Here is a 27,009-nt window from a genome sequence, read left to right on the forward strand (position 1 = left end):
GCGGTCGGATGAGCTGGGAAGTTTTGCTTGGGTCAGAGAGAGAGGAGAGGAATTCAGGGAAGGGAGGCCAGGGGGAATACTGGGGTGAGAGGTGGGGAGTCAGAATTTTCTGTTATGGAGTAAAACTGTTCTATTACGGGGGAACTCCCAAATCTGAATGCTCTTAAACTTGGTTCCTCCCAAACTGTTAACCAGACATGAACCACAGAACCAAGAAAACCCTTCATTTGGATTTGGAAATCCCCAGGTTTGAAGACATTCCCCTTCAGCCTCTTGGAGGATAAACTGTGGCTCTTCCCAGATTTCTGACTTAGCACTACAGCCCTCCGCAACCCCTCCCTCCCCCATAAAATTTCCAGTGTCTCCAGGGCCTCAGGACTGGCCTTGGTGGAAAATCTCTGGAAAGCTTGAGTCCAGACAAGAATCCTGTTTCCACGGGGAAATAGGATGGTAGATGGTGGCAGAGTGGGCGTGAGAATAAAATCCAAGGAGATGGCTCTGAGTCTACCCTGGGAACACAGGCCAGACGCCTCAAAGTTTCCAAAGCAAGAGGTCCGAGTTGAAGGAGCATTGTTGCAAGGTGGCCAGGCAGGAGGTGCTGGGCAGAAGGGACTAGGAAGAAGGGGTTAGGCCAAAGGAGTGAGAAAGGAAGATGGAGGTGGGGGGTGGTGGGGCTGGGCAGAGAAGGTCTGGAATGGGGGCTGGGCAGACAGACTGAGGTGAGGGAGCTGGACCAGGAGGGAAGCTGAGGCCAGGAGGGTAGACTAAGGAGCCATGAAGGAAAATGAGGAGGCTCCTGTGTGGGGTTGGGGGTTGGGTGCAAAAGGGATGGTAGCCCAGGTGCCAGGCCCTCAGCCTCCTGAGCAGAGGGAACCAGAGTCTGGTTCCTTTTGGCACAGAATAGACTGTGATGTGGATAAATGGTGGAAATGTTGTTCTGTGGAAGCCGAAGAAAACTTCCTGAAGCAGACCAAATCCAGCTTGCTGAAATGTCCCCTTTCTGCCACTTCCCTCTCGCTCAGCCCTCTGCTACCAAGATGGAGTTTCCTTTGGAAAAGGAGAACCCAGTTCTCAGAGATGCTGACTGGAGACACAGGAGAAGCAGGCGTCTCTGGGCCCCTTCCCGGGACACCTCAAGAGGGCCCGCTGTCCAGGGTAGGGTGAGCACACAGCCCGGGGGGTGTGGAGGTCTGGCTGTGCTGAAGAGAGGCAGTCATTACCATCCTCCACTGAGAGCTGCTCAGGGCAAGGCCTAATGGGTTCCAGGCCAGGTAGGAATGGAGCACAGACCCCTCTGAGGATTCAGGCACGAGGCCCCCACTCCGGGTCGCAGTGTGTGAACATGTGTTCCGGTGCATATAGGGTATATAAGCGCTGATGTTGTCTTATGTGTGTGGGAGCCCAGGAGTTAGTAGAGTTGGGTCCTTTGAGGCCAGTATGTCCAACGACTCACCCCGGGCAAAACCTCTTCTCTTCACCAACCCTGTCTTTCAAGGCCTCTGGAGATGGGAAATCCCTGCCTCCTTTGTTCCTTCAAAGGAGGAATGCCCACCGTGGGCCAGGCACTGGCGACAGAGTGATAAGACAATCTCAGATCTCATGTGCCTCGGTTTCAGGGGAAGAGAGGCAATAAAAACAAATAGATAATTCCATGCAGGAAGGGATATGAGCTATGGAGAAAAATAACCCTTTCCCTCTGCCCCAGTCCCAACCCTGCAGCTATTAGAAAACAGCCACATCTAGAAGTTTCTCTATTGCGGGCTAAATACCCCAGGCTCCTTCAACCATTTAGACTACTCTGGTTTCTGCATAACCATCTGAAAGGGGACACAAGCCCCTCAGCCATGGTCAAGGAAAGAAACACCCTCCCTCCCCACCACAGGATTCCCAGAGCCCCAATCCTTGTCGCCGGGGTTTCTGTGGGTTTCCATGAACACAGCTGGCTCCCACCTCCGTCTTTGGCAGCCACTCCACACTCCTGACTCATCCCAGCCCACAAGCAGTGAGGAGCTCCAACTCTTTTCCTCATGAACCGCTGCTAAGCCACATCTCTCCCACCTGATTTTAAGCTGAAGTGCCAGGATTTATATTTGTCCCGGAAGTTTCATCTGGCCTGAGGCCACCTATCATCCAGCCTACAGAGGAGGGCTTCTGGTTCCTAATCTGACATCTGAACTCTCTTCCGGCTGTTGGAGAAGTCTGATCTAGAAGTTTGATTTTTCAATCTTCTGGGCAGAGCTAGGGAGACCTCTACTGCAGTCAGAGGGGCCTCCTGCCAGGGTGGGGCCGTGCTCCTTCACATGAACTCTTTTTTTTTTCTTTTGGCTGCACCAAATGACATGGGGGATCTTAGTTCCCCAACCAGGAATAGAACACCTGCCCCTCTGCAGTAGAAGCACGGAGTCTTAACCACCGGACCACCAGAGAAGTCCTCCTTCGTGTGGACTCCTGATGTGTTGAGGGGGCCACAAAGCCCCCAGGGTGGTGGAAGTCTTGTGATCAAGTACAGACGCATGGCACCTGAGAAAGCCTCCCCTTCCGGTGATCAATCTGGTAATGGGTTTTAAAACTGGCGTGGAATGTTATAGCTCAGAAGTTCCTACAGGTAGAGAACCATCAGGATCATATGGGGGGACTTGAAACAAATGCCCAGCTCCAGTGTTTCTCAACCAGTCAGTTCAGGGTGGAGCCCAAGAATTTGTGTTGTTTTTTAGGCTCTGGGGTTATTGAATCCATACTGGCTCTTAATGATCCCCACTGCCCTTTCTGAACGCCCACAGACAATTGCTTCCAGAAGGCCACGTCTCTGTGGCTCTCTTCTGCAAGGGCCTCTCTGCTCAGACTGGACCATGGTCCTCTGACCGTGGTGTCTGGCCCAGAGCAAATACCAGTTCTTTAACTGATGGCCTAACAAAGCTGGGGGTTGAGGGAGGGATGAGCCTCCAGGCGTTCCCTTCCTCGGGGTGCCTCCTCTGCCCTGGCCCTCTGTCCCATCACCCCACCATGGCTCCTTGGTTCTGCAGGGTGGAGAAGACAGGGCAGGATGGGAAGTGAATGGGGCTGCCTTCTCTGAGGCTCCACCTCAGGGTTGGTATTAGGGTGAGGCGAGGGAGGCCCTGACTTCTGGTCCAACCCTTAAAATGGCACCAGCGAAAAGAACTTATTTACAAACAGAAACAGACTTGCAGATTTTAGAAATGAATTTATGGGGACCCAAGGGGAAACAGGGTGGGGAGGGGTAAATTAGGAGCTTGGGGTTAACATACATACAAACTACTAGGTATAAAATAGGTAAGCAACAAGGACCTACTGTGCAGCACAGGGAACTCGACTCAATGTTCTGTAATAACCTATATGGGAAAAGGATCTGCAAAAGAATGAAAATATGTACGTACAACTGAATCACTATGCTGTATATATACCTAGAGCTGGGCTTCCCTGGTGGTTCAAACGGTAAAGAATCTGCCTGCAATGCAGGAGACCTGGGTTCAATCCCTGGGTTGGGAAGATATCCTGGAGGAGAGAATGGCAATCCACTTCAGTATCCTTGCCTAGAGAATTCTATGGACAGAGGAGCCCAGTGGGCTATAGTCCATGGGTCGCAAAGAGTCAGACTCGACTGAGCAGCTAACACACACACATACCTGAAACTAACACAACATTGTAAATCAACAAGACTCCAATAAAAAATTTTTAAATAATAAAGTGGCATCAACAAACTCAGCCATCAAGAGAATATTTTAATGCCATATATTTTTAAAATCAAATTAATTAGTTCAATTGATGCCAAAAAGTCCACGATGAACAAAAGGTTAGCATTTTAAATAAAGACAGGATCAGTAATGGTGCCAAGCCACATCGGAGGCTGAGGTAAAGGGAAAAATAAGTCACAGAAACAATGCAGAAAGAGAGTTCAGAGCATGTGTTACCCTGCTCCCTCCCTACCAGGCTGCAGGGCGGCTGGGTCCCTCTCCCATGCACACTGGTGCAGCCCGTCCAGCAGCCCCTGTGGCAGAGTGGCACAGCTCTTCCTCCTCTGGGGAGCCTCTCTCCCTGCCAGCTCAGGCTCACGTGGACAGTTTTAGCTGCTCCCTGCTGCAGCTTCTCCTAACATCTTCTCCTCCTTCACCCTGCCCACTCCTGGCCCGTCCGTGTATACTGTTCCTACATTAAACTCTTTAAAAAAAAGAAAGAAAGAAAGAAATGATGCAGGAAAAAGTATTAGAAAAGCTATTACATCCATGACACACGAACCATAGGAGACTATTTTTTTAAGAAAAGAATAAATAGCTCATGGAAATTAAAAATATGATAGTAGAAAACAAATTGGTAACATTAAGAAAATAAGGTCGAGGAGACTTCCCCGATGGTCCAGTGGCTAAGACTCTATGCTCCCAATGCAGAGGGCAGGGGTTTGATCCCTGGTCGGGGAACTAGATCCCACATGCCGCAACTAAGAGTTTGTATGCTGCGACTAAAGAGCAAAGATCCTGTGGGCTGCAACAAAGACCCAGCAAAGCCAAGTAAATAAATACTAAAAAAAAAAAAGGGTTGAGAAATCTCCCAGAAAGTGGATCAACAACAACACTTACAAGCCAACAAACAGACAGACAACAAAAAATGCGAAGGGATGGACAACAGAAGAGAGAAGAAAGTTTGGGAATCAATTCCCTAGATGGACATCTAATCAAGGGGTCTGGAAGAAAGAACTGAGTAGGTAGTAGAGAGAAGATAGTCAAAGCAATAAAACAAGAAGATTTTCCAGAACTGGTGAATATAAGTGCCTGGGTTGAAATAGCCGGTCAACTGTCCAGAGCAGCGAGAGAGAAAGATAGGACAGACACTTTTAGAAGGCTGGGGTTAACTTAAGGTAACACCCTGAAAGCTTCCGGAAAAGCAGTTATCTACAATGAGCATAAGCACATCAGACCTCTCAACAGTGACATCAGAAGCCAGACGACCATGTGAGATGCCTGCAAACTCATGAAGGAAGATTATTTTTAATCTAGAATTCTATATTCAGCCAAACCATCAATCAAGAGTGAGGATAGAATAAAGGCATTTTCAGACGTGCAAGTTCTCCAAAGAATTTCTCTTCTTCTATAACCTTTCTCAGGAAGCTAAACAAATGAGGGAGCAAAGCAGGAAAGAAAAGACACAGGATCAAGAGGACAGGGCACCCAGCGAAGAGAGAGACTAGGGAGTTCCAGGATGGCTGCAGGCAGGCAGGCGAGTACCAGGCCAGCGTGACAACAGGAGAGAGATTCCAAAAAAAAAAAATAGACAGGTTTGACCACGCCAAAATTATGTTTGAGGCCAGTGGATGTTTAAGAATACATAGCCATGGACTTTCCTGGCGGTCCAGTGGCTAAGACTCAGTGTTCCAGTGCAGGGAGATGTGGATTTGATTCCTAGTCAGAGAACTGAGAGCCCACACGCTGTGCAGTGAAGTCAAAAGATTAAAAAAAAAAAGTACATATATTGTTGGTAAATACAAAAATCTAAGCAACTAGGCAGGGGTGGGAGGTAGGAAAAGCAAAAATGATGCAAGAAAGGAAACAATGATAGTGCTCTGACCAGCTTAGTAGTGAACAATATTTACCTGATAAAGATAAAAAGCAGAGCCTATGGATTTAACAATATTGAGAGCGTCAAACCATGTTTGGGGGAGTATACAGAAGGTGAATCTTCATCTACACAACGGGCAATCAACATACAATGTCTAAACAGATTTATCAAGAGGCAGATGCATAAGCAAATTACTTAGAAACACGGAGGTAACAGCCAGGTAAAAAGCTCCAGGTGGCATATTCTGAGCAAGGGACAGGCAGGTCCAGAGCGGAGGGGCGGACTGCTGTTTTATTTTCTGACTTCAGCACTATTGGACCTTTTTGATTGCGTGCGTGTCTTGGATTTAAAAAACGAGTTATTGAAACATAAAGAAATGCCCATCCTCTTGTTGCTTCTCCTTCCGTAGTTTTTCTGCCTCCTGAGAATCCACCCTCTTCGCTTGCAGCCTTGGCCGCCTCCGCTCATGACCACGGGCATGCTCATACAGTCTCTGTCACACACTCACTCTCATCACAGACACAGCAGCCCACAGTGACAGATAAATGTACATAATACACAGTAACCCTCAGACACACACATGATTACAGAAGCCCCCAGACACAGAAGCCCCCATCAGCTCTTCTGTGGCCGGCCGGGAAGCCGGCCAGAACTGCACAATCTCCATGTCTTCCCTGCTTCACCAGCCCCAGGACTGCCCCAGGCAGAGGAGGTTTTCTCCAGCCACACCACCCTAATTGCCTTCTCTGCTCAGAGTGCCCTGCCCTGGGGCTGAGCAGTGACACCATTAACCCTTTGGGGCCACGTGGTCTGTAGATGGTACAGAAATGGGGTAGGCACAGGGCCAGAGCTGGCAGTCAACGTGACTAGTAATAGCCACCTTCATTCTGCTTCTAGTGGAGGCCCTAAGACATGGAAGAGTCCAGTGTCTTGAACCCTGTGGTAATGCTGTGCATCCTTGAGCAAGTCACTGCCCCTCTCTGAGTCCACAAGGAGGTAGGCAGCCTATGAAGCTCTGAGATGCTAAGATTTTCTGACCCAGGCTGGGCCGGGCTTCCATCCCCTCCCCTGGGAGCCCTCTCTCCACGCTGACCTCCAGGATCGACCCCAAAGGATACACTTGTGGCTCTGACAAGCTTACAAGGGGCACCTGGGGCCCCCCCACCGCCACTTCCCTCCCCCTCTGTGTCCCTCCAGCACTCACCACCACCCTGGTCCCGTTATCCGGCAGTTTGTCAATGGCCAGGGTGCCCCCACCCAGGTCCTGGCTCAGCTGAGTCCTGTCCAGCTCCGACACCGGGCCAGGGCTCTCTCGGGCTCTCCGATTCCAGCCCCACGTGGTCCCCTGGGTGGCCCCTCCAGAGCCTCGGCCTGCATCCTGACCTGGGAGAAAGGGACAGAAAGCTGAGTCCTGGCAGTCAGAGTGAAGGCCGGGAGGGGGACCAGCCCGCTTATTTTGAGAAGCCCTGACCCCCCTGATACCATCATTGACTCTGGGGACACTGACACCACGGCAGGAGACACCCAGCATGCACCAAGCTCCACCCCACAAACTTTGCATACGGAACACCTGAGCCCTCACTCCAGCCCTCCACTGAAAATCTGATGTTCTCCATTTTTCGAACAGGAATCAGCAGCTCACAGAGGTTAAAGAAGGTCATAGAGCAGATCAGGGATGGAGATAAGTTTCAAACCCAGGCTGATCTGCCCCTAAAGGGTTGATTATTCTCAACCTCACTGGAATCATCTGGGGAGCTTTAAAAATTCCTGGTGTCTGGGTTCTCCACCCCAGAGATTCTGATGTAGTTAGTCTGTGGTGTGGCCTGTGCGTGAGGACACTTAAATGATCCCCAGGAGAGTTTTTGAAAAGCCCTGGACCTAACAAGGCAGACAAGGGTGAGAACAACCACTCTAGTACTTTCCAAACCAATTCCCTATTTCTCTGCCAGAAATGGCATATAATCTCATCTTCCAAGGGACTCCAGGGACTAGAAGCCAGAGAGCAGAGTTATTTTAGTTCAGGGCTTCTCATCGTTGGTACCACTGACATTTTGGACTGGATAATCCCTTGTTGTGGGGGACCGTCCCATGCATTGCAGGATTGCAGGATTTTTTTTTTTTTTTTGCAGCATTCCTGGCCTCTACCCACTCGATGCCAGTAGCCCCTCCTCCCAGGTTATGACAACTGAATATGTCTCTATAATGGAAGCACTGTTTAGTCTTATCACTACCTTGGGCAAGTCACTTTCCCCAGGAAACAAGGAGCTTTACGAATCCACTGAGGATAACAAATGGGTTTCATCTCAAAAGCCACCTCCAATGGATTAGTGAGAACCAGGAATGCTCTAATGGGGAAGAATTCTGAGGCTCCATTTGTGTTTAGCAGGAAAGATGGTCACGATCAATTGGCAATGTCTGCGGCGGGCACAGGATTGAAGAGTGGCTGCGCCCAGGCCATCTAGCAGCCATTCCTCGACCCAATATTCTCTCCAGTTCCCTCTTGGTCATTAAATGTATTCCAAATGACACAGAAACCATGCTTCCCCATTTCAGAAAAAGAGTTATGCGTGCCCACAAAGACATGTCTTATGCTGTTTCTCCAGTTGCCACACCTATTATGGACGTGTATATGCCCCAGATGGGAGGAGCTGACATTCCCTGTGACCTCCATCAGTTTCAGGCCTGTGCTGTGTCAGATGCCCTGCCCCACCTGGTCCCCAGAGCTCCCGGAGGTAGCCTTCTCTCCTGCAGCACCTGCCAGAGGTCCAACGATGTGCCCGTCTCCCTGGTAGACTTGGGTTCCCCCAGGACTCTGCCACCTACCGTAAATGTGCATCCTGGTACCTGGCAAACAGTGGGTGCTCAATCACTGCACAACTTAGAACACGATACTGGAGGTAACTTGGGAGCCAGCAAGGACAGAGGTTGAGAAACGGCTTGGCCAGGACCAGGCCTGGGGCCAGGGCCAGGACTCTTTGCTGCGGGGCTCCGGTTTGTCATTAGACAGTTTATCCAATTAAGTCATTCTTGGCTGCCGGCGCCTGCTGGATCCTTGCCGGCCCCCTTTCACTCCCCTGCCCCTAATTGCAACCAGATGCTCTGGAGAAGATGGGGAAAGGGTGGTCTCCAGACCCCTGCCCCAAAATGCCCACTGGCTGAGACGGACCTGAACCCAGTACTGGGAAGGCAGTCTGCCTGTGGCTCAGACCCCAAGGCAGGGCTGTCTTGCCCCTCTCGGGTGGGGCCCACAGCTGCCTCTGGAGTCAGAACTATTTGTGCTGGGCTGGCCTGCCCAGCTCCCTGGGTCCTCCTGCAAGCAGCCCTCAGGCCTGGGCAGGAGCCAGAACAGGAAAGGAGCTTGTGCAGAACGAGCAGAGGAGCTCAGCTGGCCCGGAAAGGGATGCTAGGGATCTGCAGGCGTCACAGTCCTGCATCCGAGACAGGAGGTGCCTGGACGGTGCGGCCCAAGGCCTGGTGAGAGGGCCCCACCAGAAGTGCGGCCAGGGACAGCACACCTGACGCCCACAGGCTGTGTGACCATGGACCCATCAGTCTACTCGTCTAAGTAGAAGTAGAAAGTGGGAATGACAAGTGTGCCTATGGCACAGGCCACCATGAGCATACAGTAAGAAGCAAAAGTAAGATTTTATAAGTAGAAAGACTCAGGGCCAGGACCAGAGACCAAGTATCCAGGAAGGAGAAGGGCCAAGGGATGGAGAAGGAGGTCACCGAGGAACCTGCCCCACCCTGACCTAACCCTGAATCTTGCCCTCCCAGCCCCCACCACAACTGTCTCCCTGACACCCTGCCCCCTCCCGGTTGACTAGGATGGGACATCACTCCCTCAGCTTGCAGAAGGAGCCAGCACAGCTGGCTTTGCACATGTGTATGTAAGGGCCTATGTGCACACACACACACTTGCCTGAAGGCCTGGGTCCTCCTCCTCCTGTGGGCTCCAACTCCCGGCTACCGCCTGCTCTGCCCTCTTCCCAGCAGCCATCCCCTGCCTCTGCATGTGAGGGGACCCGCCTATGAGTGATGGTGAGAAGCTTCCAGAGGACCGCTAGTCACGTATTCATCCATTCCGCCACCCATGACCCCAAGTAGCGAACAAGTCTAGTGTTCGCACTGTGAGGGGTAATAACAATAATAGCTCACTTCTAGAGAATGCTTACCCTGTCCTGGCACTATTCCAAGGGTTTTAAACCCACTAACTCATTTAATCCCCACAATCGCCTCATGAGAGGGGTGCTGTTGTAGATCCATTTTATAAACTGGGAAACCCAGGTTGCGTGACCAGTCCATGACAGGGTTTGCACTCAGGCACAGCACGTGCAGGCTTGCTCACACCGCAGGACACCAGGTGACCCACACACCAGGCCGTTCTCTAGGGTGCAGGGCAGCCCCAGGGCAGGATGCACAGGTGCCGCTGGGCCCGAACCTGGGAGGTTCCCCGGCAGACTGCACCCCTTGGAATGCAGAGGGGCAACCCAGTGGCCGTGCCCCAACCCTCTTCGGGTGCCACTGCCCTGCTCCAGGGCAAGAAGCAATGGGCTGACTCCGGGAGGCCTGATCACACCATCCCAGCGCCTGAGCCAGGTCACCTTCATCCCACCTGTCACCCAAGCTTGCCATTCCAGCCCCACGGCCACCACTTGGTTGTGGCCACCATCACCTTTTTCCTGGTGATGACTTCAGCCTCTACCATTCATGCCCTTGGACCTGTCTCCCACACACCTGCCAGAGCATCCTGTCCAGAGGAAAAACTCCATTCCATCCCTCCTGCGCTCCCCTCTTTGCCACGACCCTTCAGCTGACAGCCCAGCTCTCCCACTCAGCACTGGAGCCCCTTCGTGATCAGATCCTGCTGGCTTCTTCAGTCCCCGAGTCCTTTCCAGGGCTCAGCCCCACTCTCTCTGGCCATGGGACTTCACACAGGCAGTTTTCTCAGCCTAGATCATTCTGCTCCATAAATAAATGGAGCTGACGAGCTCTAGCCCATCCTTCAAGTCTCACGAGATGTCACTTCTTCCCAGCGCCTTCTCTGACACTTCTGTGCCTCACCCCAAATGCTATGTGCATAGTCCCAGCCCTGATCCTGACAAATCACTGCTATCTGGGCAACCACAAGCTCTAGGTGCTTGACATAGAGCAGATGCTGGTCAAGCACACACAGGTGATGGATAGAAGGAAGGAAAGAAGGCAGGCATGTTTAAATCTCAGAACTCCTGAGGCCCACAGGGCTTAGAAGACCCTTCTCTTGGGGTACAGCCTCACCAGAAACCCTCCTTATTATCACAGCAATAAAATAAAATAAAATTGTCTGTGAGCAATAAAATAAAAAAACACGAGTTTGGAATCAAATAAGCTTGAGATTGAACCTTCAATCTATCACTTACTGACTATGACATTGGACAAATTGCACAATCTCTAAGTTTCCTCCCCTAGAAAACGGAAATGATAAAGCCTACACTTGGCAAGTCATTGTGAGTCTTTAACAAAATACTGTACACAAAGCATCCAGCAGGGTCCTCCTGCCTTTCCTGGGTTTCATATGAGGACCAAGGGGTCTGGGGAAGGCTCCAGACCCTGAATTGAAATCCCGCCTCTCAGTTACAAAGCCATCAACTGCACTCTCTTCCCTCCTGCAGGCAGGCAGAGACCCACTGAGGACCCTGATCTGGGGAGCGAGAGGGAGGCATAAGGAAGGGGCAGGGAGGGATGGCCAGTGGCTCAGAAGAAAAGAGAGGAGGAGAGGAGAAAAGAAGAATTTGCCTCTCTGAGTTTCTCTAAAAGGGACAGAATGGGGTCTGTGAGCCCCTCTAATTCATTCACTCACTCAATACATGTTTATTGAGCCCCGTGTTCCAGGCGGGCTTCCCAGGTGGCATAAGTGGTAAAGAACTCGCCTGCCAATGCAGGAGACGTAAGAGACGCAAGTTCAATCCCTGCGTTGGGAAGATCCCCTGGAGGAGGGCATGGCAACCCACTCCAGTATTCTTGCCTGGAGAATCCCATGGACAGAGGAGCCTGGTGGGCCATGGCCCATAGGGTCACAAAGACTCTGAAGCGACTTTGCACGCAAGCACTATGTGCCAGGCACTGTGTGAGTGCTGGAGCAAAAACAGCGAACAGGTAGACACAAGCCCTGTGCCCATGAAGATTCTAGTCGGGAAAGACACACACAAAATGAGTAATTCAGCCAGTAAGACAGTGTGAGATGATGAGACAGACTGTGGAGGAAACAGAAGGACGAAAGGGTTGGGGTTGTTTCTGCTCTGGTCAGGGCCCTCAGGGAGCCTCTCTCAGAGGTGGCCCTTGAGCTGACTGAGACCCGGATGAAGAGAAGTCAGTTACCTGGCGATCCCAGGGGACCGCAGCCTGAGTGTTTTGGGGAACAGACCTGGGCAGAATGCGAGCAGAGGTGGGGGTAGGGAGAGGCTGTTCAGTGGCCACTGGGTGGAGATTGGATTTCAGTCTCCATTTGTTTGAAGATCCCTCCCTGGTGAGCAAGGAGAAGGCTGGAAGCAGAGTCAAGGCTACAAGGGGCCCTAGAGGCAATCTGGTCCAAACCTCGTTTTATGGATGGAGAATCCAAGGGGCAGAAAAAGGATGAAGCTGCCAGGGTCACCCAGGGTTGGAGCTGGGCCTGATCTGCTAACTCCCAGGACAGGATGCCACCTCCAGTGGCCTTTTCCTTCTCTGTCTGCTGTAGGCACTTCCAGTTTCACTCAGCCCAGACCCCAGGGTGCCCCCAGCTCCCACCATGCACCCTAGTGTCTTCCTGTCTCCCCATCTGTCTATCTGCCTGTCAGCCTCTGTTGGTCTCCCTCACCACCTGACTGTATCTTTAGGTCACTCATCCATCTTTCTCCTGCTCCTGTTTTAATGATAGATGAAGTTTCAAGGCCAGTTCATCAAGAGGGAGGGGAGATCTCAGCTCCCCTCTGAGCCCCGCCCCCCTCCACCCCCCACCCACATCCCCTCTCCCAGCACAGCACAGAGGACTTGGAGCCTTGGGGCTGGATGGCAGCACCCACCACTCAGGTCCAGCTCCCAACTGCCCTCTCACCTGTCACCAGGGCTCCACCACCAATCGGAGCAGCCCTCCCCCAGAGGGTCCCACTCCCACATCTATTCTCCCTAGAAGACACCCCCTGCCTCCACACAGGGCCCTCTCAAACCCAGTCTGGTCGTCGTGAAAAAAAAGCTCGACACTGAGAGTCAGCAGCGCCCCCACTGGCTTCCTTCAGTATCACCAGTCTCGCCTGCTGCAGAGAAAGTTCATTTCTCCTGGCTGAATCTGCCAAAGCTGAGGAGACAGGGCGTCCTCAACTGAGAGATGTGATTCGAATCTCTGCCTGCCCCCTCTTTTTGGCCCCCCAGGGTATCTACTCTTCTAACCACCTCTGAAGAGGCAGCCCTCAGCCCAGCCTGGCTCTGGCTCCTGCATTGCCCATCCTTGTTTCCTTCCAGTGCCCTCTTCCCCACCCCTTTCCGTGGATCTCCCATCTCAGTCAGGTTCAGCGCCATCCCTCATCAACCCAGTCATATCCAGAGTTCAGAAGATCCCATCAGGATGGGTTTGCAAAAGACCTCAAAAATTGACCTGTCCAACCCATTCCTTTTTATATTGACTTAATTTTTTTTTTTTTTGCAATTACCTCATACACATCATAACAAATCTGAAAAGGAGAGAGAGTCATAAAAAAGAAAAAAAGATCTTTCATAATTCTATAATCCCACAAAGATTTTGCCCACAGCCTCACTTTATAAGGGAGGAAACAGGCCCAGAGAAGGAAAGTAACTTGCTCAAGGTCACACAGCAAGCAAGATGTTGGAACTAGAAGTCAAGTCTCTGGCCACTCTCTGTGTGGTCTCTCTGAAAACTGGTGGTTTTGCATCAGCAGCCTCTTGCCACCTCAGTTTCCACTGCCCTCTGCCCACACTCTCCTTCTCAACAGAAACCCAGGCCTGTCTCAACAATATTCAGGGACCATTAAAGTCAAGAATGCCATCACTGATGCTGTGCCTGATGCCCGCAGACCCCTGAGACACAGCAGCCCAACTACCGCATCCCCCTGGACAAACCCTCCACCTGCTCCATCCCACCCTGGGGGACATCACGGAACTCTATCTTCCCAATTCTCTCTGTCAAGAGGCTTGACTGCAATTACCCACCTCCCCAACCCCAGAGAATGCCTGCATACATAAGGAAGAAAGAGGAGAATGCAAAATTACTTGCTGAAAAATGGTTCTCCTTTATAACAGGAGAGACTCAAGGTAGATCTCCGAAAGGACTTCCAGGTGGGAGAATGATTGCAGAGAACTGCTGTGGGGAAGGTAGGACACCCCACCCTCCTAATCTAGAGCCAGAACAGCTAAAGGCCAAGGGCCACCAGGGGAGTACAGCAAGAGTGACTGCAGGACCCTAGAGGCTGGGGGTGGGGAAGCAGCAAGTTGCTTCTTTCTGGGCCCCGCGCTGCTCTTCAAGTACCAAACAGAGAGCAGAGGGCGTCAGGCTCCCCATTGCCCTTGCTGGAGCAGAGATGGTGGGTCTCCTCCATCCTCCTGGCTACTGCCACTCAGTCCCCAGACTGGGTCAGCTTGGGAGTGGGGGCAGCGGAGAGAAAAAGGAAACAAAACTGAAGCAAGACATCCCAGACTTCGCATCTCATCAGAATTCAGCCTCACCCAGTGTGGCCAGGGGTCCCTGTGACTCTCCCACCGTCCCCTTTGGGGCCAGAGCCCAATGCCTTATGGATTCCCCCTACTGGGGTCCCTCCAGTGTCCTTCCAGGAGGGAAGGAGAAATGCGGGCATCGGTGTCTGATCCTTCCACCCTCACTTACACACCCTGTGTGTTTAGGAAAGTAGGGGTCCCTGTTCACCTGCCACCGTCCACAGCGCTCCTGGCCTCCCGCGGACACGACCCCCGACGCCTCTGACATCGTCAGCCTGCCGGTACCTGTCCATGCCCACGCCCGCCCACCTGCCCCCTCGACCCACGACCCTGACCCACCCCCATCAACTCTGGCCAGTCCTACCTGCTCCGGGCTGGGGGCTCAGAGCCCGGGCAGCCTCCCTGAGCACCAGCACGAGGAGCCAGAGCTCGGCCCGCATGGTGGAGGCCAGGACCCGCCCCCGGCCCGCAGCTGTCCCGGCCCGGCTCGGGCGGCGTGGTCCCCCGGGTTGGCCGGCGGAGGGGTGGGCGGCGAGCGGCAGCGGAGCGCGGGGCAGGCAAGCAGTGAGAGCGGCGGAGCGCCAGCGGGCGGCGAGCGAGCCGAGCGGCCTCCCGGAGCGGGGACCGGGGAGGGGGCGGGGCGGGGGGGGGGGGGGGCGCGGCGCCTCCGGAGCTCTCCCCGAGTCTTCCCCAGCCCTCCCAGCCCTGCCCGAGCGCTCCCCGAGAGCTACCGCGGCCGCTTCCCAGGCGGGAGGAGGGGGTAGCGGGAGGAGGAGGGGGACAGGGCGGGTAACCCTCGGGCTGGGAGAACCCCCGAGGAGCATCAGCTACCCCTACACCGCACCTTAGCTCCTGCCTGCCTTCCCCTCCTCCACTCCCTGGGGGAAAGCGGTGGAGAGAAGGCTCGAAGGGCCAGATCCCAGGAAGGGACAGCGGGCGCCCCTTCCTCAGACCCTGGGCTCCTACCATCCACCCCCGGCCCATTTCCACCAGGCTTCCCGACTTTCTGGGCGATTCCACGGAGTTGTGTAGGGATCTGATGCCCACCCCCACCCCAGGAGTCTCCCCTTGCAGCAGAGGCCTGGATTCCACGCCCTCTTATGGCTTCTCTCCACTTTATCCCACCCCGCAGACATGGGGATGGAGGGGACCTGGATCATCCCTACTTTGAAATAACCTGGACTTCTTCCCATCACCAGAAAGTAACTGAGGTCACCCTCCTCTTTGGGGACCCCAGACCTCCACAGGGCCCGACCCAGTCAATCTTCAGAGGAGAGCAAGGAAACGTCTCACCCCAACTGCCACCACCTTATAAGCAGGCTCTGGGAATAGATCACTTTTTTTTTTACCCTACCAGAACAGAATAAAAATACCCTCAATTTAGGAGATTTAATAGATGGCAGGGAATCAGGTCAGAACCCGGAGGTGCCTCTTCCCTCCTCGACCTACTTCGTGCGAAGGCAAGGAGATCCCGCGCTGGATGGAGGGAGAATGAGGGTGAAGGCGACACCCTGACATATACAGGCTGGGGCCCTAAAGACGAATCTTTCAGAATCCCAGTTCCTTCTTCCTCAGGACCCAGGGTCCCAGAACCGACCTCCTTTAGCCCCACATCCCCTAATCACTTACAATGGGACAAGACTAGGCCTGTCTGTAAGTTCTTCTTGTCTCATTTAAATTGCGGTTTTGCCAACTCTCAGAAGCAAAAAGGCTGCTGCTTCCAGCTGCGGCTTCTTGCTGCCCTCTAGTGGCCACGTGACGAGACGCAACGCGCGTGTTTTGCGGTTTTCCTCGATTTTCCAGACCTGCCTCCGCGCTGCGCGCTGTCTCCGACTCCAGCCAGGCGGGTTCACATCTCCTTGCCCCTACCTTCCGAAAGGTCAAGGTGAGAGGACCCAGGACGGAATTTCAACTCCAGCACTGATCTTTTTGAACAGTCCCCTGTCCGGGATGCCCCGCGCACGGTCTGTTTTAAAAGGTCTCTTAATAAAGGACTCAGGTTGAAACAGCAACTTGGAAATAATTAGAAGCAAATGACATGTCAATTTTTTTTTAATGTAAGCTTCTAGAACTTGAGTGTACATCAGAATCACCTGGAGGGCTTAGAAAACACAGATTTCTGGGAGCTCCCCACCCCCCCCCCACCCCACCCCCCGCCAAGTACTATAGTTCTGAGGCCGAGAATCCATATTTCTAACACGTTCCCAGCTGGTGGTGCTGTTCTCAGTAACACATTTTGAGAACCTCTGCTCTAAATTTCTGTTTTGCTGTCTCGCCGTTCCTCATCTTGTCCAAAATAGCAGTGGTGAAGTAAATGTCAACATAAAATAGTAGAAGTAGAAAGTTGTAAGAAAAGTGGTGACTGGGAGAATCCGAATTTGGATCCTTAAAAATGTACACAAGGGGGCACCCGGATTTGAACCGGGGACCTCTTGATCTGCAGTCAAATGCTCTACCACTGAGCTATACCCCCTCTGCTGGTTATCCGTCTGCGGATGACTTCTTAGTGCTACTCCAGCGCAGGCGCTGTGACCGGGTACAGACGGAAGTGGAATCCAGTATTTTCAAGAGACAGAGAGACTATAAATCTCGAGAGACTACTTATCTGAATGCAGAGTTTGTTTCCTGAAACTCTGAACTAAAGAATTATAATGATGTAAGAAAAAGCAATTTGGGACTGCGGGAGGGGAAGTCCCTCACTTCCCCTAGATTTCTCACTTCCTGGACCTTCCTTTGGGCCTGGGTCCGCCTTTCCTGCCTTGCTAGAGCGCCCCTAGCGTTTCCCTTGGCGCCCATCTCTCTCCTACACGCTCACAAACACCTCCAGTCCTTCCTGTCCCAGCCCAAGCCCGGCCCCTAGAAACTCAGTCTGTCTTCCAACAGACTGAGATCCCGGTATACGTAGACCTGCGTGCGGGCGCTCACGCCTCCACCCTACCATCAGGAGAGCCTGCCTTTGTACAGCCCCCAAGAGGCTGAGGGCGTGGTTTGGCAGGACCTGGGGCTCCACTCTGATCGCCGGCAAAAGAGCTCCGCAATGTTGAAGGACCCTTCCTCTTTAGCCTGTAAGGGAACTTCAGTAGGAGCACTGCAGGACTAAGAAGCCGGGGAAGGAAAAAATAACCTAGGCCTTAGAGGGGGCACCCGGATTTGAACCGGGGACCTCTTGATCTGCAGTCAAATGCTCTACCACTGAGCTATACCCCCGTGGTACTGGTGCTGCTTGCCGGTTAGGATGAATTTCTACGGAATAAGGGAATAATTAATTTTCACCTATTGTGTTCTTTGTAGCTAACCTAATGGAAGGCAGACGGCATCTGAATGGAGATATTTAGACTTCCTGAGTTCTTCCCCTCATCACTCTTTATGGAAGCCACCGGGTTAAGAAATCCTGAGCCCACTATATCTGTGTCCAGACTCTCACAGCGTTGTGCATCTCCTGACTTTCTAAGAGAACAGACCCACTGACCTCAGGACCACCCCAGGTTTTCTGGGGGTAATAGCACTGCTCCCTGCACAGGATAGGCAGCCTGGTTTCCATCCTGTTTCCAGCTCTACTTTCATAGTACTCCTGGGCTTTTCCAACCCCTAAAGTCCCCTACTCCCCTCCTTCCCCTAGGCCCAGGCAGAGCCCAGAGCTCTGAGTGCTGGCAAACCCGGTGTTAGTCACCTGGCAGAGGGCTATAGAGCCCAGGACCGAAGAGCCAGTCCCCATATAGACCCTAAGGCAGCCCCTTTCCACTTCATAGATGGATTTCCCCTGCCAGAGAATCAGTTTTGAGGTGCAGCCAAAGGAGCAGGCAGAAATAAAAGATGAGCAGTTTTCAATGGCATTTATTATACCTTCATAAAATTCCTACTACGGTGTGGGAAAAAAATCACTACAAAAAGACAAGATAAACAAATGCTGTAGGAATCTGGGGTATTGGGAGGAGTGGGATTCACACTGGAAGGATACTGGGAGTGAAGGGGTAGCTTAAAGCTCAAAAGCTGTGGTCAGACCCAGCGTCTCAGAGGGAATGGGAAGGTGGGGAAGGAGTGGAACCCCCTGCAGTGTGAGGACCCGTCTCTGGCTGGAACGTCCAGTCCTCCACCCTCTCCCCTCTCAGGCTTTGGCTCTGCCCCCCTTCCCTGGTGGTTCAGAAGTTAAAGCCTCTGCCTGGAATGAGGGAGACCCAGGTCGGGAAGATCCCCTGGAGAGGGAAATGGCAATCCGCTCCAGTACTCTTTCCTGGAGAATCCCATGGAGGGAGGAGCCTGGTAGGCTACAGTCCATGGGGTCGCAAAGAGTTGGACACGACTGAGCAACCCCTGAGCCAGCCTCTTCACCTTTCTAGCATCTCCTTTGACTGAAGCGTATGGGACAAAGATGGCTAAGGGGCCGGAAAGCTGGAGTGGGGGTTAAAGGGTTGGGGTAGAGGTCTAGGAAATAAAGAACAATTCCAGGGGTCTCTTACTCGGCCCTCCATTTTTCCTACAGAGAGGTTGAGGGCTGAGGGAGGGGGCTCCACTTCCTGATCCCCCAACACATCCAACAGCTCCCCTGGTGTCTCTAAGAAGGATGCCTGCTTCCATGGAGTGAAGGGCAGCTTTTCTGCTGTCCTGTCTGCAGCAACTCAGGGTGCTCCATCTAGCTCCTCAGTGGGGGGGTTGGGTGGACAGTAGCAATCTCACCATCCATAGATGCCCCTGGTCACTACAGCGTCATAGAAAAATAATAGTCACTTGGGTTTTCTACCCACATAGTCCATGCAAAACCCTCCAAGTTTCTGGTTGGCCTCAGGCTGGGACATCAACTGGCAGTGGCCTGAGACTGCATCCACTGCAGCCCGGCAGGCAGCCTGGGAGAGGGAAGAACAGGGCAAAGATCAGCATATCCCATGAGGCTGACGGCCTTCCCAACCCCCAGCCCTGCCCAGAGCTGACTGCTGGAACGCCCAAATTTATATCCAGTTTTGCATTCAGTTAACAAACATAAATGAACTGTGCAATGGGTATTATGCTAGGGGTTACTGGTGAAAAAATAGACATGCCCTCTAGGGCTTGCAGTCTAGCAGAGGAGATAGATATTAAACAAATGGTCAAAAAAATAATTGTATAACTACATACTGTGATAACGTTTAGAAAGGAGATGTACAGAGACCTCTGGATGTTTGGGAGTTGGGGAGGGCTTCTTGGACAAAGAGGCCTGGAGACCCACCTTAGCAATGTCTTTGGGCAAGCCTCCAATGCCACCTTTCCACCCACTCCATCATTAGGTCAGTGCCAGGGTGGCTTCAAAGGCCTGCGAAGAGGCTCCATAAGCAAGTTCTTTCATTAGACTGTGAGCAACTCCAAGCAAGAATGGGGTCTTGGTCATGTCTGTATCACTTGGCACAGTGCATGGCACATGAGGGTTACCTAGGAAATGCTGATTGAATTGAACTGAATATGGGTTGGAGACGGGGGTAGGGGGCTCCTCCTGACCCAGGAGTTAGAAGGACACGGCCAGAAATACGTGGTTCCTTGGGCTGGCCTGCCTAAAGTCTCCCCTTCTTCAACTGGGCATCCAAGCCCCAAACCCACTGTGACTCCACTTGAGAGGGAAGAGGACAGGGGATTCTCCAGGCCTGATTCAAGAACCTTTCTGTGTGACCATGACCTAGCTCCTTCACATTCTCAGATGTTTAATTAGCAGCTCTCTTCTCAGCAGCCCCTCCCTGGACACATTATCTAAAATTGCAACATTCTCCCTAACACACATCCAACTTCCCTTTCCTATTGATGTTTCCCCTTCACACATCACTTTTTAACTTACTGTACATTTTTCTTATTTTTATTGTTCAGTGTCTCTTTCTCCCCTCCTGGAAAGTAAGCTCCGTGAGGGCAGGGATTTCTATCTGTTTTGTTCACTACTTTTTCTCAGGTGCCTAGAACAGTACCTGGCACAAAGTACAGTCGTTTCTCTGTATCCATGGAGTTCCAGGGTTCCAGGACCCCTGCAGACATCAAAATTCTCATTCAAGCCTCTTGTATAAAGTAACATATATTTGCATATAACCTAGTCACTGATTTAAATCAGTACTTTAAATCAACTCTAGATTACTTATAATACCTAATATATTGTAAATGATATGTAAAAAGTGGTAAATATAATATAAATGCTGTGTAAATCATTGCTAGCACACGATAAATTCAATTTTCACTTTCTGGAATTTTCTGGCTTTTTTTTTTCTGAATATTTCCAATCTACAGTTAGTTAACTCTGAGGATGTGAAATCCATGGATATGGAGGAACAGCTGTAGGTTCCCAGTGAATGTGAATTGAATGATATCATTTATTCTCTATAGAAACACTGGGAGGAAACAGCTTTCTTTACAGATAGGGAAACTCAAGGTCAGAGTCAGTGATTTCTGCCTGGAAGGCTTGCCCCCCAGGTCTTCCCATGGTTGTCTCTTCACTCAGGTCTCAGTTCTGAAGTCACCTCCTAGTAGACATGGCCCCTGACCACCAGAGCTCTAGCAAACCCATCCTTGTTATTAAATTTCACTTTCTTCATAGCATTTCTCAGTACCGAAAATGTTTGTGTTTGACTGACGCGTCACCTCTCTCCCCAGTAGAACAAGCCCCTGGAGAACAGAGACACTGTCTTGCTCACTGCTTACCCACAGCATCTTAACTGTGGGTAGGTGTTCAGCTCTCCTGACCCAGATGCTAAGGGATGCTATGAGTCAGATTCTGACAGGAGAGAGACGAGAGAAGTTTCTGATGATCAGCTGGTTGGGACAGGCCCTGAAGGTCCAGGTAGGACAGCCACTAACCCTTCCCCGGTGAGGGCACAGCAGCCCTGTATGTGCCACGGGTGGTCTTTGATGGCACTAGGGTGAGGAACTGGAGATCTCCACGATGGTCATGGAGTCCTTCATGTCCTGCTTATTGGCAAAGATGAGGATGGGCGCATCGCGTAGAGCCTGTGGACAGAGGAACCCAGCCCCAGTCAGCCTGCCAGGACCCAGCCTCCCTTCCCACTGCCCCATGAGCCCTCTCAAGCTCTTCTGCTTTCCCAGCAAGACAGCCCCATGCCCAGGTGGGCAAGGATGGAGGCCCTGCCCAACAGTAACAACCACATGAAACGATACCAACAGTCCATGGAGGGCCCGCAACCAGCTCAGAGTCCTTACAACGATCCCAGGAGGAGGGAATTGATGACCTGTCCCACTTACATTGTACTTGGGGAAATTGAGAATTAGAGAAGCGCAGTAACTCGTGTGGGGTCCCACCACAGTGAGTGACAAGTGAGGTCAGGACTGGCACTTGCAACTCTGAATTCTGTGATCAGTTGTGCTGAAGGCCTTATTGCCCTTCATCTGGAATAATCTTGCCCTGCCCAAGCTGCTAGGATAGAGGTGCTCAGAGACTGGGACATCAGTAATGATGCTCAAGAAGCTGTGTGACTAGACTGAGGTCACACAGCTAGTAGCTAGTGCCCTGGGTCCTCTCCCAACTACAGGGAGCTTACCTCATGGGCCAGCATCTTATACAGCTCCTCTCGAGTGGTCAGCAGCCAGTCCCGGTCTGTGCTGTCAATCACAAGGATGATGAACTGGCCAGCAGAGGGAAGTTGTGAGTGATGACACACACATTCATTCATCCCATGAATGTGTCTCTTCCCACTTTACTCTGCCTTGATGTGAGCCCCACAGAAAACAAACTGTCCAGTCTCAAGACCTCACTGCCCTAGTCCCATTTGAATTCCCTTTTTATCCAGACCCAGGGTGGACAGAGCACAACTTCTGATTGTGTGCCAGAGGTTATGCCAAGTCCTGGGCGTTGTGACTCCACTTGGGTCTCGCCACAACCTTGCGGAACTGGAACTGTTACTATCCCCTTTTACAAACTAGGAGACTGAAGGTCGGTGAGGTGATGTGGCGATCTTGCCCTCAGCATACAGCCTAAGAGTGGTAGCGCTGGAGCTTGAAATCAGCTCTCACTCCAGGAATGAAACCACTGGATTCTGCTGCTGCCAGAGTGAGAAAGTAAGGCCCCCAGAGACAAAGAGTTTACCCCATCCGATGCATCAAACAGAAAGCTGCCAGCAAGCAGACAAAGCTGCCAGGAAGTATTCAAAAATTTTAACAGGCATTGTGCTGCATTAAGTATTCAACACATCTGAATTAGCTCTTGTTTAATCGTTTAATTTTCACAACTCATGAGATCATTTAAAAAAAAATTCTTTGGTCAAGTTGCACGGCATGTGGGCTCTTAGTTCCCCAACCAGGGATCAAACCCATACCCCCTGCAATAGAAGCACAGAGTCTTAAACACTGGACCGCTAGGGCAGTCCCAGAGAGGTCGTTATTACAGTTTCCATCTCACAATAGGGGAATCAAGGCTCAGAGAGGTTAAGTGACTGGCTAATATCACACAGCTCCTCCAGCCCAGGCAGCTTCCTACCTCAGTGTTGGAGTAGTACGTGTTCCAGGTGGAGCTCAGAGACTCCTGTCCTCCTATGTCCCACATGAGGAAGTGGGTCTTTTGCAGAACAATCTCCTCCACGTTACTACCCATGGTGGGACGTGTATGGACCACCTCATTTGTCAGGCTAGGGAGGTAGGAGAGGGCACCAACCATTCAGCCCAGTCCACTGTTAAGTCAGGCTGAATCAAACTCAGAGCATCTCAGCCCAGGTTGACAGAGCTTCTGCTGGGGATGAGGGAATGCAGACAGGAGGGAGATCAAGTCCTGCTTGACTTGGACCCCAGAGAGGGGAGACTCATTAGAACAGTCTCCCCCAACTTTAATATGCAGCTCAGTCTTGCTAAACGGCAGATTCTGATCCAGAGGGTCTAGACTGGGGCCCAACATTTTGCATTTCTAACACTTTCAGCTGATGTCAATGCTGCCAGTGTGTGGACCACAGTTCAAGTAGCAAGGGATTGAAAAAAGGAGACAGACATAAGTGAGGGCCTTCAGAGAGGGGCTTTGTTTAAAGTGAGTTAGAAAAACAAACAAACAAACACATGTTTTTATATGTAGGAAATACCTCTGGAAAACCTGGGACATAAAACTGGGAGTTAGGGGTGAGAGGGAACTTTACTATATATATATGCTCATGTTGTTTGAATTTCTCTTTTCTTCAGGAAAAATTATACTTTTTCAGGGAGAATTTTCCTAAGTAAATACTCAGGAAGTTCCAAACAGGAGAGATGCCATCCAGAGAGTGAATATCGGGAAACGCACACGTGCCAGGCTCTGCTAGACCAGGATCTATACAGTCCACCCAGACCCAAAGCCGGCCCTCCCTTTTGGGTCTGAAAGTGAGTGAGTGAAGTCGTTCAGTCGTGTCCGACTCTTTGCGACCCCATGGACTGTAGCTACCAGGCTCCTCCGTCCATGGGATTTTCCAGGCAAGAATACTGGAGTGGGTTGCCATTTCCTTCTCCAGTCTGAAAAGGGACTGAAAGGGGGAGGAAAAATGAAGACACAAGGCTGGGATGCCGGAGTTTGCGGAGACCTGACGCTAGGGGGAGCGAAGAAGGCGATCATCGGTCAGGTTTGGACAGCTTTACGCTCACAACCGGCTTTGGCAGGGACCGCGGGTAGATGGCGGGGAGCAGTGGGGTTGCTCATACCGAGCAGGATTCGAATACCTGATGGAGAAGCCACTGAACCGAGGGGCTCCTGTACCAGGAAGGTCACACTAGCGTTCCGCCTATCTGTTCTCCCGGCTACCAGAGACCCAGGAAAGGGCTCCGGTGATTGGTCCAAATGCCTGTCAGTCTAGTAGGAAGGCCCAGCCCCCTCAGAATCTGAGAGTCTCTTACAACTGGTAGAGAATGGTGGTCTTCCCTGCATTGTCCAGTCCCACGATGATAACCTTGTGCTCTGGAAGCATCCGGGGGAAGGGCAGGGTCAGGGCCAAACCCGATGACCAAGGGATTGTGTGCCCCACCAGCCTCCAAGGAAGGAGACATGTGTTCCCAGCAGGCTGGGGGACCTCGGCTCACGGTACTACTTCTGCTCCCGAGCCCCCTCTCCACACAAGAAACCAACAGGACAGATTTCTTTCCCACCGGGACGGGACCCCTGAGCCACCTCGGAACAGCGGAAATGAGAGCTGAACCCCACTGTCCCCTCTCCACATTTCCAGAAAAATGATTGTGCAAAAGGTCCGGGGAACCCAGGGCTTCTTGTTAAGAGAAGGGGTTTGAAGAAAGAGCTGAGCGTGAAGTCACGACCGTAGGAAACCGGCGACCGCGTTTAGCCCGAGGAAGGAGGCTCGCCGGGCGGGGCGCCCAAAGATGCACCGAAGCGAGCGACCGACGAGGAGTGGGCGGGAGGGGGCAGAGGAGACTTCGGAGCAGGCAGGGAGCCCCCACGCAGGATTATTTGAGCGTGCCCCATCGCATCTTCCCAGACCACCCCACAGGTTGAGGGGGAGGAAAGGGGGCGGATAGCAGGTGGGAGCTGGGTCAAAGTGGTCACTTGGATGACTTATGTGCCTCTTACCCCGTTCCCAGAAGATGCTCATCAACTTGGCCATCAGTTGTCCCATGGCACGTCCCGAGTCAGACAGGGCTAGGACTCGGGGGGTCTTCGGGGGCCCAGGTCGAGCCCAGATGCTTGGAGCCCCTACCCCTGGGGAAGGCTGTCACAAACTTTACCTATGAGGTCCCTGAAGCCCCGCGAGTCTGTCCCCTAAGGGGCCTGGGAATCCCCTGGGACTCTGGCCCCAGGAGGGCGCCATGGACCTTACAGGGACAATGAGCTACCATAGCCCTGGAGGTGCAAGGAAAACGGGGTCCAGAATTTACATCTTCCCCCTCACCCTGAGGAAACCCCTGAGTTCTCTGGGTGGACTAGTCTCCCCTGCAAATCAGGAAACCTAGCACAGGGCCCCACACTAGATGCCAGCTCTCGCTTCTCCAAGTGCCGTGTCTGGGGAACTCAAAACAAGCAAAACCCTAAGCTATCCACCTTCTGTACCTACTAGCTGTGTGATGCAGAGAGGGCTCATGGATCCTCTCTGAGCTGGGAGAATGTTCCAACCCTCAACAGGTCTCCAGCTGTGACATCAGTGTGGGCCTTTAGGCCTCCTTCGGGTGAGCTCCCTTAGGGAGGGCTTGATGTCCAGCTAGGCTCCTTGGTGATGGGCAACTTCTGCAGGCTCCTTGGTGATGGGCAACTCCTAGGAGTAAAGCAGTGCTGCTCCCATGATTTGCTGGCAAACCACCTGCTTGGACATAGTTTTCTGATTCCCAAGAGTGGGCATCTGAAGATAGGGATGGAGCAAAGAGAGAGCCTTCAGCCAAGAAGACCCTACAAAGGGGTCCAGGATCCTGAGACGCAGCGAAGGAGAGCCCGGGCCAAGAGAGAACCAGGCTGGAGGAGACAGAGGAAGTGGGGAACTGCTTGTTGTTGTGTGTGAATTTCCTTCTTTGCATAAACTGGGGGAAACCAGAAGACAAAAGGAGATGTGAAGAAAGCAAACCAACATCAGACGGAGGGGGCAGTTAAGAGAGACCCATCACCACACAAGAGATTCAGCTTCTTCCAGCCCACTGCCACTGCCCACCTACAGCCCATCAGTGATCCTCTCCCCAAAGAGAACAACATTTTAACTGGTCCTCCTGCCTCCCCTTTACCTAGAGCATCTGCCTCACAGCCCTATGAATCTTTCTCAAGCACAGCTCAGAGTCTGTTACTCCACAGCTCATAAACCTTCAATGGCTCCCTGTTGCCCACTGGATTCAGATCCATCTTCCCACCTGACATTGAAGAACCCCCAAGAACAATGTCCCACCCGCCTTTGTGGGTTATCCCCCATGCTCTGCATCCATGGTTCTTGTCTACACATGCCCAACTATGATTTTGCTTCTGCGTTTCCTCCATCTGAGCGCCTTTCACCTTCTCAGAGAGGTGTGTTCCTAAATCCCTTCAAGTGCCCACTACATAAGCCACCTTCTTCCCAAGCCCTGGTCTGATTCTCCAGTCAAATGGGGCTTCCTTTTTACACTGAGATGATAACTGACCTGTCTGCTTTCTCCAATCAACTGTGAGTCCTAGAGGGCGGGGTCATGTCTCTCTCACCTGTGTATTCCCCACCATCCACTCCCCATCAGCCCAGAGCCTGGTGCACAGTGGGGATGTGTTGCTTTTGGACTGAAGGGCTATAAGCTAAGTTACAGCCTGAGAAATGGTGTTTGGAGTATTAAAAAAGGATTAGGAATGGAAGTTGAAGAGGACTGAGGAAGGCTGGGTAGCTTGTGGACAGAAGAGGGAAAAGTTCACTAAATACAGAATTTTCATCCCACCCAGAGTGGTGCCCAGAGTTAGATGGAAGGAGAATTGACTACCAAAGCCCATCTAGGCTGATTCCATTTCAGCCCTAGTTAAAAATGGGCTGGGCTGCGCTGGGGTGGGGTAGGGTAGAGGCTCAGAAATGTGCTAGGGGAAGCAGCAATATTTAAAGCATTTTTACCATCTGTTTCCTGGAGGGGTTGGAGGGTGGGAAGAGGGAAGGAACCTCTTAGTGCACCCTGCCCCCACCATCAATTGCAGAATTGAAAGTGACTGTTTCTGCTCACTGGAGCACATTCAGTAAACAGACATGAGCTGCCTCTGCTGTGAGGCCCAGCAGTAGGATCTTCAGGGGGCACTCATTCATTTATTTGACAAATGTGAGTCAGGAATTAGAAACATGCCAAGCAGACAAAACAGGCCCTGTCCGGGTCTTATGGAGCTTGCCATCTAGTTAGGGAGACAAATATACACACCCA

The 27,009-nt window shown here is 52.1% G+C and overlaps 2 protein-coding genes and 2 non-coding genes across 4 annotated transcripts in view; all 4 read right to left on the reverse strand.

The window, feature by feature from the left end:
• Positions 1-14,834, reverse strand: part of PLXDC1 (plexin domain containing 1) — a 66,455-nt gene extending 51,621 nt beyond the window's left edge. The window contains exons 1-2 of the mRNA XM_027517815.1: positions 14,615-14,834; positions 6,773-6,951 (exon numbers count right to left, since the gene is read on the reverse strand). Coding sequence (XP_027373616.1) covers positions 6,773-6,951; positions 14,615-14,690 — 255 coding nt within the window. The 5' untranslated portion in view covers positions 14,691-14,834. The remainder of the gene's footprint in view (positions 1-6,772; positions 6,952-14,614) is intronic.
• Positions 14,835-16,651: 1,817 nt separating this feature from the next.
• Positions 16,652-16,723, reverse strand: TRNAC-GCA. The gene has a single exon. It is a non-coding gene; the product is annotated as a tRNA-Cys (tRNA).
• Positions 16,724-17,385: 662 nt separating this feature from the next.
• On the reverse strand, positions 17,386-17,457 carry TRNAC-GCA. Its single transcript has one exon. It is a non-coding gene; the product is annotated as a tRNA-Cys (tRNA).
• Positions 17,458-18,489: 1,032 nt separating this feature from the next.
• Positions 18,490-25,744, reverse strand: ARL5C (ADP ribosylation factor like GTPase 5C). The gene is given in 5 exon segments (XM_027519153.1): positions 18,490-19,091; positions 21,052-21,111; positions 21,113-21,201; positions 21,750-21,833; positions 22,685-25,744. Coding segments are annotated over 5 exon segments (459 nt in total). The 5' UTR covers positions 22,862-25,744; the 3' UTR covers positions 18,490-19,042.
• Positions 25,745-27,009: the final 1,265 nt, after the last annotated feature.

This window comes from Bos indicus x Bos taurus, chromosome 19 (assembly GCF_003369695.1).
Source record: "Bos indicus x Bos taurus breed Angus x Brahman F1 hybrid chromosome 19, Bos_hybrid_MaternalHap_v2.0, whole genome shotgun sequence".
NCBI classification, from domain to species: Eukaryota; Metazoa; Chordata; class Mammalia; order Artiodactyla; family Bovidae; genus Bos; species Bos indicus x Bos taurus.